This window comes from Anolis carolinensis, chromosome 3 (assembly GCF_035594765.1).
Source record: "Anolis carolinensis isolate JA03-04 chromosome 3, rAnoCar3.1.pri, whole genome shotgun sequence".
Classification (NCBI taxonomy): Eukaryota; Metazoa; Chordata; class Lepidosauria; order Squamata; family Dactyloidae; genus Anolis; species Anolis carolinensis.
Genome location: NC_085843.1, coordinates 1,464,894 through 1,479,493, shown reverse-complemented (window position 1 = coordinate 1,479,493; position 14,600 = coordinate 1,464,894). Strand labels below are relative to the sequence as shown.

The window sequence follows — 14,600 nt, the reverse complement described above, 5'->3', positions numbered from 1 at the left end:
TAATTGTGTCTCCCAAGAGAGGAAAGCAAGATGTATTTCTTCCATCCCAAGACACAGGTTTTTGTTTTGTTTTTGCATATGAGCAACTCTAAAAATGGGATTTGCATAGGTAAAGGTCGTTTTCCTCCTGACATTAAGCCTAGCCGTGTCCGACTCTGGGGGTTGGTGCTCATCTCCATTTCTAAGCTGAAGAGCCAGCGTTGTCCAAAGACACCTCCAAGATCATTGTCAAGACTGCATGGAGCGCCGTTACCTTTCCGCCGGAGCGGCACCTATTGATCTACTCACATTTGCATGTTTTCGAACTGCTAGGTTGGCAGAAGCTGGGGCTAACAATGGGAGCTCACCCTGTCCCGCGAATCTGAACCGCCGACCTTCTGATCAGCAAGTTCTGCAGCGTAGCGATTTAACCCATTGCGCCACTGCGGCCCCCAGAATTGTGGCTACTTTATTTATAAACAGCACTTTCTTTGTGTTGGTAGTACCGAAATAAGTGTGCATTGTTACAATCAAAGGTCTTAGAACCAGAAATATAGTGTGTGTGCGAATATATGTACATGTGTGTGCATATGTGTATATGAACAAGAAAGCTTTTGCAGGTTTGTTCCTAACTTGGATTTGCTTTTAAGCCGGAGCAGGGACAAGTGTAACTCCAGCCATATCTACATCTACAACTACATCTATATCTATAGCTTTGGATGGCATTTGGACTCACTGAAATTCATAAGCATCCATTGACGCCTCTAAGCAGATAAATACATCCACTTCCACTGAGGTCTAAAGAAATCTGCTTCCATTGAAGACCAAAGACATACTGAACACAAAATGGAGTCCTGAGTCTGAACATGCTCAGTACAATCATGTCTATGGTCCCTTCCACACTAAAGAGGGTACAGTCAAATTGGCAAATCATCATACACATAGAATAAAGGTTATCAAATATATACATTAACAAATAAATAGTGTAGAGAGGTTGCTATTTCCAACAAGCACACCCCCCAGGGATCAGCAGAGGTCAAGGGGGCAGAGGTTGTGTGGCCGGCAGGGTGCCAAGTGGAGACACCTGCACCCTTGGGAGACACAACCATCATAGATAGACAGACAGAAAGCCACATTTTGCAAAATCCAATGATCACAGAGACAGGAAATAAGGTGAAACCCTATAAGGGTGTGGGAGGGATTATAGACATGTAATTGTACTGAGCATGTTCAGACTCAGGACTCCATTTTGTGTTCAGTATGTTTGGTCTCCAATGGAAGCGGTTTGCTTTAGACCTCATTGGAGGTGGATGTTTGTATCGGCTTACCAATGGATGCATGGATGCTTATGAACTTCAGTGAGTACAAATATCATTAAGGACTATGGACTATTGATTAAGAATGATACCCTGTATACTCAACACACAGAGAGAATTACATCCTACCTATAATTGAATTTCAATAAAATATGTGCCTGTATATATCCCCTGGTAGCACAGCATGTTAAACAGCTGAGCTGGTGAACTTGCAGACCGAAAGGTTGCAAGTTCGAATCTGGGGAGCGGGTTGAGCTCCCATTGTTAGCCCCAGCTTCTGCCAACCTAGCAGTTCAAAAACACGCAAATGTGAGTAGATCAATAGATACCGCTCTGGTGGGAAGGTAATGGCGCTCCATTCAATCATGCCTATGACCACATGATGTTAGAGGCATCTACGGACAATGAATCTGGGGAACAGGGTGAGCTCGCACTGTTAGCCCCAGCTTCTGCTAACCTAGCAGTTCGAAAACATGCCAATGTGAGTAGACCAATAGGTACCGCTTCGGCGGGAAGGTAATGGCATTCCATGCAGTCATGCCAGTGGCCACATAACCTTGGTGTCTACGGACAACGCCGGCTCTTCGGCTTAGAAATGGAGATGAGCACCAACCCCCAGAGTCAGACACGACTAGACTTAATGTCAGGGGAAAACCTTTACCTTTACCTATGCACCTGTATGGTGAATTAATACAATATATTTGTGAGTAAACTAGATATATTATTTTTCAAAGAAGACTTTTATCTCTGACTGCATGTTTTAAACTAAAAGGTTTTCAAGAAAGTGTGTATCTGTAATTACAATTACAACTTCAAAGAAACAACCATCCTCTGCTAGCCAAATATACTTCTGTAGTGGCATGTCTTTGTCGTTGGCAGTCCAAAGACATGGTCCTTCAGTCTAACCGCCGAGTTACCCATGTGCCATTACACAAATGCTTGTGAATATCACTTGTTCAAAGGGTCATCATGCTTATCTTGGCCAGTGGTTCTCAAAAGGTGGTCTCCACATAATCATGGATTTGCCAAAAGGATATGTGCCGAGGGACAGGGTGAAGTTATTTTCCAATAGTGATGTGCCCACCTGCTGGTGGCTGAGGGTGAGGGTGGCGGGGGCCACGCTGAACTGGGTGGGGGTCCACTGCTCCTTGCTGCCCGCCTCCAGGGCCGCCTCCAGCGCTGCGTTGAGGACCTCCATCCCTAGGAGACAAAAAAGAGGAGTGGGCTCCCTGCGGAAAGGCTGCCCAGATGAGGAGTGGGCTCCCTGCGGAAAGGCTGCCCTGCGGAAAGGCTGCCCATTGGGCGGATGCACACAACCCCCTGCCCATGCACAGAGCACATGGGCAGGGGGTTGTGTGCATCCGCCCAATGGGCCTTCAAAGGGCACGTTGCCTGACACATCTGGGCAGCCTTTTCTTATCTCTGTGAGTGTTGAGCTGGTGCTTGCCAAGTGAAGAGGCTATAGAAGAATGCCAGCTCAGAGCGATGGCTTTTGCTGTGCTTTGTAAATACAGTAGAGTCTCACTTATCCAACATAAACTGGCCGGCAGAATGTTGGATAAGCGAATATGTTGGATAATAAGGAGGCATTAAGGAAAAGCCTATTAAACATTAAATTAGGTTATGATTTTACAAATGAAGCACTAAAACATCATGTTAGACAACAAATTTGGAAGAAAAAGTAGTTCAATAGGCCCGGGGCTGTGGCGCAGACGGGAGAGCAAGCCAGTGCAATTAACTGCAATGAATCACTGACCAGGAGGTCATAAGTTCGAGGCCCGCTCGGAGCTATGTTGTTTGTCTTTGTTCTATGTTAAAAGGCATTGAATGTTTGCCTATATGGGTAATATGATCCGCCCTGAGTCCCCTTCGGGGTGAGAAGGGTGAAATATAAATGCTGTAAATAAATAAATAAATAAATAATGCTATGTAGTAATTACTGTATTTATGAATTTAGCACCAAAATATCACGATATATTGAAAACATTGACTACAAAAATGCGTTGGATAATCCACTTTTGGATAAGTGAGACTCTACTGTATGTATTATAGATATTGAAATAAATGTTTGGACTTCAGACTACGGATGTGTTTGAGTCTGACACTGAACAGAGGAATTGGTGAGGCAGACGATTGCAATCAGTTCATCAGGGTGCTGGAAAAGATGATCGATGGAGTCTGAAGAAACCCACCCAGCTCGCACCCTGACCCCACCTGACATAACCATCACTCTTCCATAAACGTGACTTACCCACTGGCTTTGCCACGGAGACGCTGCCCAAGTAGTAGACCTGGAACCTCTGCACAGACTCACTTTTGGGGGCTGGGAACTCAACTGTGGATGGATGGGGTAGGAAGAAGCGTGTGAAGTCTCCCAAGTCCTTCCCCCACATAATCCACAACCAAGCCCCCCACATCATCCACAATAGATCTTACCTTGGAAGGGGACGTCCACCAGCTTGGAGTGGTCCAGGAAGAGCCCATTGGGGGGCCCCCGGGGGCTCTGTCGCTCTGCCATGATCTGAGGGGGGGGGGCAAACTTCAGGTCAGGGGGCAGAAGGGGGTCACCTTGGTGCCCACACAACCCCCCCCCCCTCTCATCAGTGCTATAGGGAGAGAGAGTGCCCACAAGTCCTTCTTCACAAGTCCAGGGTTCAGGTCCCAGTTTGGGCACCAAGATGTTGAGGCTCGCTGTAGTTTCCTCTCATTTAAAAAATGAGAGGAAACTCGCCCACCCTCCGTCCCTCACTCACTCACCAGGCCGGGTCCGGCAGCGGCGATGACAGCACCAGGACCTGGCCTGGTGAGTGAGTGACCGAGGGACTTTGCTGCCCTCCTTCACTCGCCCACCCTCCGTCCCTCACTCACTCACCAGGCCGGGTTCGACAACGGCGACGACAGCACCAGGACCTGGCCTGGTGAGTGAGTGACCGAGGGACTTTGCTGCCCTCCTTCACTCGCCCACCCTCCGTCCCTCACTCACTCACCAGGCCAGGTCCGGCAGCAGCGACGACAGCATCAGGACCTGGCCTGGTGAGTGAGTGGCCGAGGGACTTTGCTGCCCTCCTTCACTTGCCCACCCTCCGTCCCTCACTCACTCACCAGGCCGGGTTCGACAACGGCGACGACAGCACCAGGACCTGGCCTGGTGAGTGAGTGGCCGAGGGACTTTGCTGCCCTCCTTCACTTGCCCACCCTCCGTCCCTCACTCACTCACCAGGCCGGGTTCGACAACGGCGACGACAGCACCAGGACCTGGCCTGGTGAGTGAGTGACCGAGGGACTTTGCTGCCCTCCTTCACTCGCCCACCCTCCGTCCCTCACTCACTCACCAGGCCAGGTCCGGCAGCAGCGACGACAGCATCAGGACCTGGCCTGGTGAGTGAGTGGCCGAGGGACTTTGCTGCCCTCCTTCACTTGCCCACCCTCCGTCCCTCACTCACTCACCAGGCCGGGTTCGACAACGGCGACGACAGCACCAGGACCTGGCCTGGTGAGTGAGTGGCCGAGGGACTTTGCTGCCCTCCTTCACTTGCCCACCCTCCATCCCTCACTCACTCACCAGGCCAGGTCCGGCAGCAGCGACGACAGCATCAGGACCTGGCCTGGTGAGTGAGTGGCCGAGGGACTTTGCTGCCCTCCTTCACTTGCCCACCCTCCGTCCCTCACTCACTCACCAGGCCGGGTTCGACAACGGCGACGACAGCACCAGGACCTGGCCTAGTGAGTGAGTGACCGAGGGACTTTGCTGCCCTCCTTCACTTGCCCACCCTCCGTCCCTCACTCACTCACCAGGCCAGGTCCGGCAGCAGCGACGACAGCACCAGGACCTGGCCTAGTGAGTGAGTGACCGAGGGACTTTGCTGCCCTCCTTCACTCAGACACCCTCCCTCCCTCCCTCACCAGGCCAGGTCCGGCAGCGGCGATGACAGCACCAGGACCTGGCCTGATGAGTGAGTGGCCGAGGGACTTTGCTGCCCTCCTTCACTCGCCCACCCTCCGTCCCTCACTCACTCACCAGGCTGGGTTCGACAACGGCGACGACAGCACCAGGACCTGGCCTGGTGAGTGAGTGGCCGAGGGACTTTGCTGCCCTCCTTCACTCGCCCACCCTCCGTCCCTCACTCACTCACCAGGCCGGGTCCGGCAGCGGCAATGACAGCATCAGGACCTGGCCTGGTGAGTGAGTGGCCGAGGGACTTTGCTGCCCTCCTTCACTTGCCCACCCTCCATCCCTCACTCACTCACCAGGCCAGGTCCGGCAGCAGCGACGGCAGCACCAGGACCTGGCCTGGTGAGTGAGTGACCGAGGGACTTTGCTGCCCTCCTTCACTCAGACACCCTCCCTCCCTCCCTCACCAGGCCGGGTCCGGCAGCGGCGATGACAGCACCAGGACCTGGCCTGGTGAGTGAGTGGCCGAGGGACTTTGCTGCCCTCCTTCACTCGCCCACCCTCCGTCCCTCACTCACTCACCAGGCCGGGTCCGGCAGTGGCGACGACAGCACCAGGACCTGGCCTGGTGAGTGAGTGACTGAGGGACTTTGCTGCCCTCCTTCACTCACCCGCCCACCGTCCCTCACTCACTCACCCAGCCGCACCGTGGCAGCACTGGGACCCAGCCTGGTGAGTGAGCGAGGAGGACCTTCTCCTCCTCGCTCACCCCCCCTTCGTAACTCCTCAACCGATGGCAGTCCTGGTCTGCGGCAGGTCCTGGCTTGTTCAGTAGACTCTCCTCTACGGTTAGTTCCATTCGGCGGGAAGCCTTAGCATTGAACAGCTGTGTTGTTAAAGGGCGAAGTATGGAACCCTGCACAGACAGTCGATCAGTGCAACTTAAGCAACATGCAGTCATTAAATTCTTAACAGCAGACAGTGTCACCCCAAAGAGAAAGGCGTCATCTTCATGCTCATAACGCAAGAGGAGTTCCTGGCAAATTTCAAGTCTGTGTGCTTTCATTTTCGGCGTCAGCATCCTGGGTACCCATTGCGCACAGATCTTCCGATAGCCAAGCAAAGCAATCATGTGACCCACATGTTCTTGTGAAATGCCAATGATGCTTGAAATTTCTGAGTGATATGAGGATGGTCCTGAATCCATCTGTCCACCCTTTGCTTGTGAAACTCAGTAGTGTCTGTCACAGGACATCCAACTCTTTGTTTGTCACGCAAGTCAGATGTTCCCACCTCAACATCTTTAAACTTACCCGCCCACAGAACTCACGTCAACACAATCGCCAGCTTGTATTATCTGAGGAATCTCTTTGGGGTGATACATTCTGCTGCCAAGAATTCAAGAATTCAGTGACTGCATGTTGCTTAAGTTGCATTGACCGACCGTCTGTGCAGGGTTCCATACTTCGCACTTTAACAACACAACCGTTCAATGCTGAGGCTTCCCCATCTGCGCAGGGTTCCATACTTCACACTTTAACAACACAACCGTTCAATGCTGAGGCTTCCCCGTCTGCGCAGGGTTCCATACTTCACACTTTAACAACACAACCGTTCAATGCTGAGGCTTCCCCGTCTGCGCAGGGTTCCATACTTCGCACTTTAACAACACAACCGTTCAATGCTAAGGCTTCCCCGTCTGCGCAGGGTTCCATACTTCACACTTTAACAACACAACCGTTCAATGCTAAGGCTTCCCCGTCTGCGCAGGGTTCCATACTTCACACTTTAACAACACAACCTTTCAATGCTAAGGCTTCCCCGTCTGCGCAGGGTTCCATACTTCACACTTTAACAACACAACCGTTCAATGCTGAGGCTTCCCCGTCTGCGCAGGGTTCCATACTTCACACTTTAACAACACAACCGTTCAATGCTGAGGCTTCCCCGTCTGCGCAGGGTTCCATACTTCGCACTTTAACAACACAACCGTTCAATGCTAAGGCTTCCCCGTCTGCGCAGGGTTCCATACTTCACACTTTAACAACACAATCGTTCAATGCTGAGGCTTCCCCGTCTGCGCAGGGTTCCATACTTCGCACTTTAACAACACAATCGTTCAATGCTAAGGCTTCCCCGTCTGCGCAGGGTTCCATACTTCGCACTTTAACAACACAACCGTTCAATGCTGAGGCTTCCCCGTCTGCGCAGGGTTCCATACTTCACACTTTAACAACACAATCGTTCAATGCTGAGGCTTCCCCGTCTGCGCAGGGTTCCATGCTTCACACTTTAACAACACAACCGTCCAATGCTGAGGCTTCCCCGTCTGCGCAGGGTTCCATACTTCACACTTTAACAACACAACCGTTCAATGCTGAGGCTTCCCCGTCTGCGCAGGGTTCCATACTTCGCACTTTAACAACACAACCGTTCAATGCTAAGGCTTCCCCGTCTGCGCAGGGTTCCATACTTCACACTTTGACAACACAACCGTTCAATGCTAAGGCTTCCCCGTCTGCGCAGGGTTCCATACTTCGCACTTTAACAACACAACCGTTCAATGCTAAGGCTTCCCCGTCTGCGCAGGGTTCCATACTTCACACTTTGACAACACAACCGTTCAATGCTAAGGCTTCCCCGTCTGCGCAGGGTTCCATACTTCACACTTTGACAACACAACCGTTCAATGCTATGGCTTCCCCATCTGCGCAGGGTTCCATACTTCGCACTTTGACAACACAACCGTTCAATGCTAAGGCTTCCCCATCTGCGCAGGGTTCCATACTTCACACTTTGACAACACAACCGTTCAATGCTAAGGCTTCCCCGTCTGCGCAGGGTTCCATACTTCACACTTTAACAACACAACCGTTCAATGCTGAGGCTTCCCCGTCTGCGCAGGGTTCCATACTTCGCACTTTAACAACACAACCGTTCAATGCTGAGGCTTCCCCGTCTGCGCAGGGTTCCATACTTCACACTTTAACAACACAACCGTTCAATGCTGAGGCTTCCCCGTCTGCGCAGGGTTCCATACTTCACACTTTAACAACACAACCGTTCAATGCTGAGGCTTCCCCGTCTGCGCAGGGTTCCATACTCTTTCGAGAGAGCTTGTGAGAGCAGCCTCACCTTGGAGCAGATGTCGTGGAGGGCGGTGGCGATGTCCTTGGCGGGCGCCTGGCACCGGAAGACGTGGCACTTGAGCATCTGGGCCAGCTGGTCCCGGGCCACGTAGGCAAAGTCCCTGCAAGGGGGAATGGGGGACACATATGGGGGGGAGCATTGGTGGCATGTGGGGTGGTCTTCCCTCCTCATGCACCCACCCACGCTCCCATCAAGCAAGTTTCCTGCCCAACAAAATCCCCATCACCCATGAATGCAACATGACGTACCTCTCCCTGAATCCCAAAGTGGAGCATGAGGGAAAGCGGAGAAAGCATCCAGAGTTAGCAATGTTGAGCATGAAGGAGGACATGGCCTTGCATCTAGGGCAGGCATGGGCCGATGTGGGCCCTCCCTCCAGGTGTTTTGGACTTCAACTCCCACAATTCCTAACACCCGAAGCACCTGGAGGGAGGGCCCAAGTCGGCCCATGCCTGCTCTATATAGAGCCCTTTTAACAAGTCCAGGAAATTTCAGGCTAAGAATTTTAAAAAAATTGTTTCTTTAATATTTGAAATTCCTTTAAGTCTAATGAACACTTCCGCCTACCTAGCGGTTTGAAAACAAAATGCGAGTAGATAAATAGGGACTGCTTAAAAGCAGGGAGGCATGAAAGCACCCATAAGGAAATGCTGGCGATTCAATCGAAAAAGGAGGAAGTTTTTTGGGGTCCCCCTGGGGGAGAAGAGCAGCATATAAAATAAATAAGTAAATAAAGTTATAAGTAAGGCTCTTCAACAGGGAGATGGAGCAACAGCACCCCCTTGTGGCCAGAAACAAGTACAAGCCTCCAAGATGCCAAAGATGGGGAAAACCCTATATATACCTCTACCTATGTTCAGTTGTGTGTCTTGTCTCTCTACAAAACAACACTAAATGTTTACCACATACATATGTTCTGCGATCCGCCCTGAGTCCCCTTCGGGGTGAGAAGGAAGGGCGGGATATAAATACTGTAAATAAATAAATAAATAAATAAATAGTCTTTCCCCCTAATAATTTATTATTTACAGTATATTATGCGTAAAATAAGTAAATAAATTTTACCAACCCTGATTGGTTGCCTGCAGGGCCAATGGGTCAAGACTTCCGTGTGGACGGAACATTTACAGTTATTCAATGCCCATAAACACATCGAACAGAGACAGGCAGACGCAGAGGCAATTTAACCTTCTCCTGAGGGGATGTTCGATTCTGGCCACAGGGGGAGCAGCTGCTTCATCATCCACTCTGACGGCACTTCCTCATTCCAGGTCGTAAATTAGTTAAACTTAAGCTTTTATTTACTTATTTTATGCATTAAGTTTGCAACCCTCCTACTGAACTTTACCAGAGCATCATCCTGTTTCCTGCCGTAAGCTCATCTAGAGCGAGGGCTGTGCCGCACTCTGTTCTGTCATAGACACCAAGGGGGTCTGCAGTGGGCGGGGGGCACTGTCCAAAGAACCCCCTATATCCTCCCATGGATCGAGGCCCCACCCGGGACCCCAACAGCCCCCCCCCCAAAGAGAGGCACACAGTGATGTTTCCCACCTGCCGCTATCCCGGCCGACCCCCCAGACGCGGATGCCGGCGATGGGCTGGCTGTGCAGCACCGTCCGCTCCTCCGGGTCCAGCAGCGCCAGCGTCTCCTTCTCCAGGGTCAGGATCATGGCCTTGCCCTGCGCCAAAACGGGGGGGGGGGGGGGGGGAGAGAGATGGGGTAAGAGGGGTCAGCAGTGAAGCACGTAAGTTTGGACCACAGCCCATGTATTAGCCTCTGCTCCTGCTTTTGGTTTCGCTTTTGGATCTCTCTCTGGGAAGAAGAGGCTGAGGAAGCCATGCTCTTTGTATTGCAATGCTTCTTGTGATGAAGGTGTATTGGGAAAATATAATACTTGTATTGGAAACTATATATTGAATGTAATCATATTAGAAATAGGAATAGGAAAAATGTAATCACAAGTAGAATGTGTGCATATAGCCCCAAAATACACTTTGCCTAGCAAGACCCAGCACAGACCAAAGTTCACCCTAAGTGCCAGAGACATATGTTAAGTGTCAACAAGAATAGATAAGCTAATGGACAAAAGACAAATTAAGGCTTTTGAGATGTCAAGATAAGACCTGGCGCCATGTAGGAGTGCTAATGGCTCCCTAAAATCTAGGATAAGGGGGAATTCCTCAATTAATGAGAACCTCTGAGAGCCTAGATAGGAATTCCTTAGATAAGTCCTAATGGAGGGTCAGAGGTCTTGAAAGTAACCTATATTTTATGAAAATGCAAAAATAGCTTTTAGTGAAGTACAAAGTAAGACTTTTTTTGACACTAATTGGTGATTGATAATGCCTAGATGACGCAGGTAGATGGAGGGAAATAGTATAAAAGAACCTGTGTTTCTTTGTCCAGTACCCTTTTTTCCTGGAGACAGGAGGGTCTATATTCTCTCTGGCCACTGAGAATAAAGGTCTTTTTTTCTACAGCCACCGGAACTCTCTTTGTCTCATTACCTCAAACCTTTGTCTGCCATTTCACTTGCATCTTGAAATTGTCAGTGTTTTTTGGTGTCAGAGTGTGAAATGTTAAATCAAATTGTTGCTGTTGGATTGTGTATATGTGTTCCGGCAAGCTTTCCAGCAGCACAGGAGTTAATTACATGCCAGCCCTGATTGATTGCAGGGCCAATGGGTCAAGACTTCCGTGTGGACGGAACATTCGTCATGATTGTGGAATGCTGGGAGTTGCCTTGCTAGCACTGATAGCTGACTCGGCCGAACTGAGAGGATGCGGCATGCTTTGCCATTGACGAGGAACATGTGTCCTGATAGCGATGGTATTTGGAGTTGTATATAGTCTGTAAATAAAAGTATAGTACCGCTGGGATCAGCAGATAATTTATGACCGAGGTGTCGTTTTGTCGGTGCCACTTTGTTGATGCTTAAGTGGTCTGACTGGTGAGAAGAAGGTGAGAGACCTGACTCATAAATAAGTCAGGATGGCGATTAACCCCTAACAGAAATGCTTACAAGGACTATGTAAGTTTGTTTTACTGCAAGATTTATATTTTGATGCAACACTGCAAGTTTATGTTTGGACTCTGCTGTAATAAGTAAAGTTTGTTTTCTTTTCCTTTTGCAACGGTGCAAAGTTATTGTGTCTTTGCTGGATTAGACTGAATTCCGATTGAAGCGCACCCCCTCCCACACACCCTGCTCCCCCCCTTCACCTCCCCCCAATCCATTGCTGTGTCCTGCAGGGGGGGGCCCTGCCCCTTCTCCCCCTGCAAAAAGCACTCCGGGAGGGGCTTACCTCCGGCCACTTCCCCCGGGGGTGGGGCCCTTCCCCGGCCAGCTGCCGGATGCACCCGTTGACGGCCGCGCTGCTCCGCCCGAGGGACAGCTCCTCCTCCGACACCTCCACCCAGCCCAGCGAGCGCACCAGGAAGCACTGCCAAAACGGGGGGGGGGGGGGGGACAATGTGATTGGCATTAAAAAGACGTAGGTTGGGGGGGGGGGCAAGGACATTATTCTCACGGGCATGACTTTTCCCTCCCAACTTGGGGGTCATTGACACATTCGAACAGCCTGATCGTTATTTATTTATTATTATTTATGACGTTTCTACCCCGCCTATCTTCCTCAACCCCGGAGGGGACTCAAGGCCACTTAATAATCTATATATATAAAAGAGTGATGGAATTCGAGCACCCAGCAAAACAACAAAAGTAAAGGGCCCCCAACCTCGAAATTTGACAATACAACCCATCATCCACGCCTTAAGGTTGAAACAACACAAACTCACTTCACGGAGCACCACATGGAGAGAACCCGCAAAGCCCCATTGGGAGCCATGCCCGGGAGGGAGGAAAAGAAAAAACAGAATGGCCGCCGCCGCAAGAGGAAAGGCAGGCAAAGGGAAAAAGCTGTCCCCTGGGTCCTAGCGCCCGCCCATCATCCGAATTATTTCTCTCCATATACTCTCCCTTCTACACTATCCAACCCATTTTAACACTCAATATTTTAAATATATGCTATCAACCATGACAATCAACACTATCTGACTCCTAAAATTTTAACAAGCTTAAAATCACAACACCAAATAAAAAACAACACTCTTAAAACGCAGGAATGCCAGACACTAAACAATCACGGCCAGCTAACACCTCCCACCATCTGCCATGCAGGACACAATCCAAGCACTCCCAACAGATGGCCATCCAGCCTCTCAATAATAATAATAATAATAATTATAATAATAATAATAATAATAACAACAACATCATCACACAATCCTAACGTTTCTAATATACCCATGATAATGTACTCTATCCCCATTCACAACACCTACAACATCTCTTATACAACTCTAATATACCGATGATAATGTACTCTATACCCATTCACAACACCTACATCTCTTAGACACCATTCATACTTACCTCCAACAGACAAAAACACCCAATAATCACAAATATTGTATATTCGCAACCTTTAGGAAATAATATCCCCTAATGACGCAGCGTCTTCAACCGCTAACCTACTCAACTTCTCCAATGAAACGTCGCACATTTGAATTCGAAAAACGGAGTCAACCCCCACTATTACCCCACCTTCTCCCAACCCAACACTTCCAAAACATCCAAATAAACAACCAAATATCAGTAGTCCTCTGACACAAAACTAACAGCGCTCCATACAGTCATACCACCCACATGACCTCCAAGGACTCTACAAACAATGCCACCTCTTCGACTTACAAATACACATGATCACCAACCCACACACTCACACACGACTGGACTTAATATCAGGAAAAAACCTTCACCCTTTACCTTAACTACCTCCAATTCCTCAATACTTTATTTCCCATACCACCAGACTTTGCCACAGCAACGCGTGGCCGGGCACAGCTAGTAATAATAATAATAATAATAATAATAATAATAATAATAATAATAATAATAAAAAATTATTTATACCCCGCCACCATCTCCCTAATATATTATATTATTAGCATAGCACAATATTAGCATTATATATTACTATATTGAACTATACCACTATACTATAATATTATTAGTAATATTATATGTAATATAGAATATATAATTAATATTATTATATGGTATTATTATTAGTGTTATATTGTATTACATTATAATATTATTATCAATATTATATGTATATACAATATATCTATATATATAAAAGAGTGATGGCATCACGGCGACCTACAAAACAACAAAACTACAGGCCCCCCAACCTCGAAATTTGACAACACAACCCATCATCCACGCCTCTAGGTTGATACAACAAAAAGAAAAGAAAAATAAAGTCCTAATTAGAGAGAGAGGAATAATTGCTTTTATCCAATTGCTGCCAGTTAGAAGGCTAAGCTCCTCCAACTTGGTCTCCTAGTAACCCAATAAAAAATAATAAAAAACACTAAAAATTAATACAATAAAATATTATCATAACAGAAAACAACTAAAAATAATACAAGAAAATAATAAAATATAATAAATAAAATATAACTTACAATAAAATTAATTAAAAAATTGCAAATAACGTCAAATAAAAATTCCACAACAATTTTTAACCAATACCACCACCACTTTGCCACAGCAACGCGTGGCCGGGCACAGCTAGTTATATTATAAAAATGAGGGCGGGGGCCAGGTAAATGACCTCGGAGGGCCGCATCCGGCCCCCAGGCCTTAGTTTGGGGACCCCTGGTCAAGAGGATAGATATTGGAGGGGAGCAACAAAAAAGAAGTATATGACAGTTACTCTCCAAAAGCACAACGGAAGAGCCATGTTTTTAAGTCTTTCTTGAAGGCAAGTAATGTGGGGGGCTTGCCTAATCTCACCGGGCAGTGAATTCACGTGAAGGCAACTATTCAATGCCTTAAAACAGTGATGGGCAACCTTTTGCACTTGGTGTGTCAAAATTCACCAAAAAAAACCTAGCATGACTTGGGTGGTGTGTCACTTCGAGAAGAAAAAACCATAATTTCACAATATGTATAGTTTAAATAACAAAATTATATAATTGTAATATATAACTCTATTTAATAAATCAAAAACTATTTACTACCGTTATCTCCATGTACAACAATCTATGGTACTTCTTGCAGTTTAAGCTTCACAAAGTTTCCACACTGATTTCTCTCTATTCTAGTTTCAATATAGTCATGAATAATAAATAATATAATAATATAATATAATAGTAATAACATGGTAATATACTACAATAATAGAATAA

At 48.0% G+C, this 14,600-nt stretch overlaps 1 protein-coding gene across 1 annotated transcript in view; it reads right to left on the bottom strand.

The window, feature by feature from the left end:
* Window positions 1–14,600, bottom strand: part of apbb1 (amyloid beta precursor protein binding family B member 1) — a 49,228-nt gene that overhangs the window by 5,586 nt on the left and 29,042 nt on the right. The window contains exons 8-13 of the mRNA XM_062974353.1: window positions 11,645–11,782; window positions 9,889–10,016; window positions 8,323–8,437; window positions 3,732–3,816; window positions 3,547–3,630; window positions 2,380–2,495 (exon numbers count right to left, since the gene is read on the bottom strand). Of these exons, the coding sequence (XP_062830423.1) occupies window positions 2,380–2,495; window positions 3,547–3,630; window positions 3,732–3,816; window positions 8,323–8,437; window positions 9,889–10,016; window positions 11,645–11,782 (666 nt within the window). The remainder of the gene's footprint in view (window positions 1–2,379; window positions 2,496–3,546; window positions 3,631–3,731; window positions 3,817–8,322; window positions 8,438–9,888; window positions 10,017–11,644; window positions 11,783–14,600) is intronic.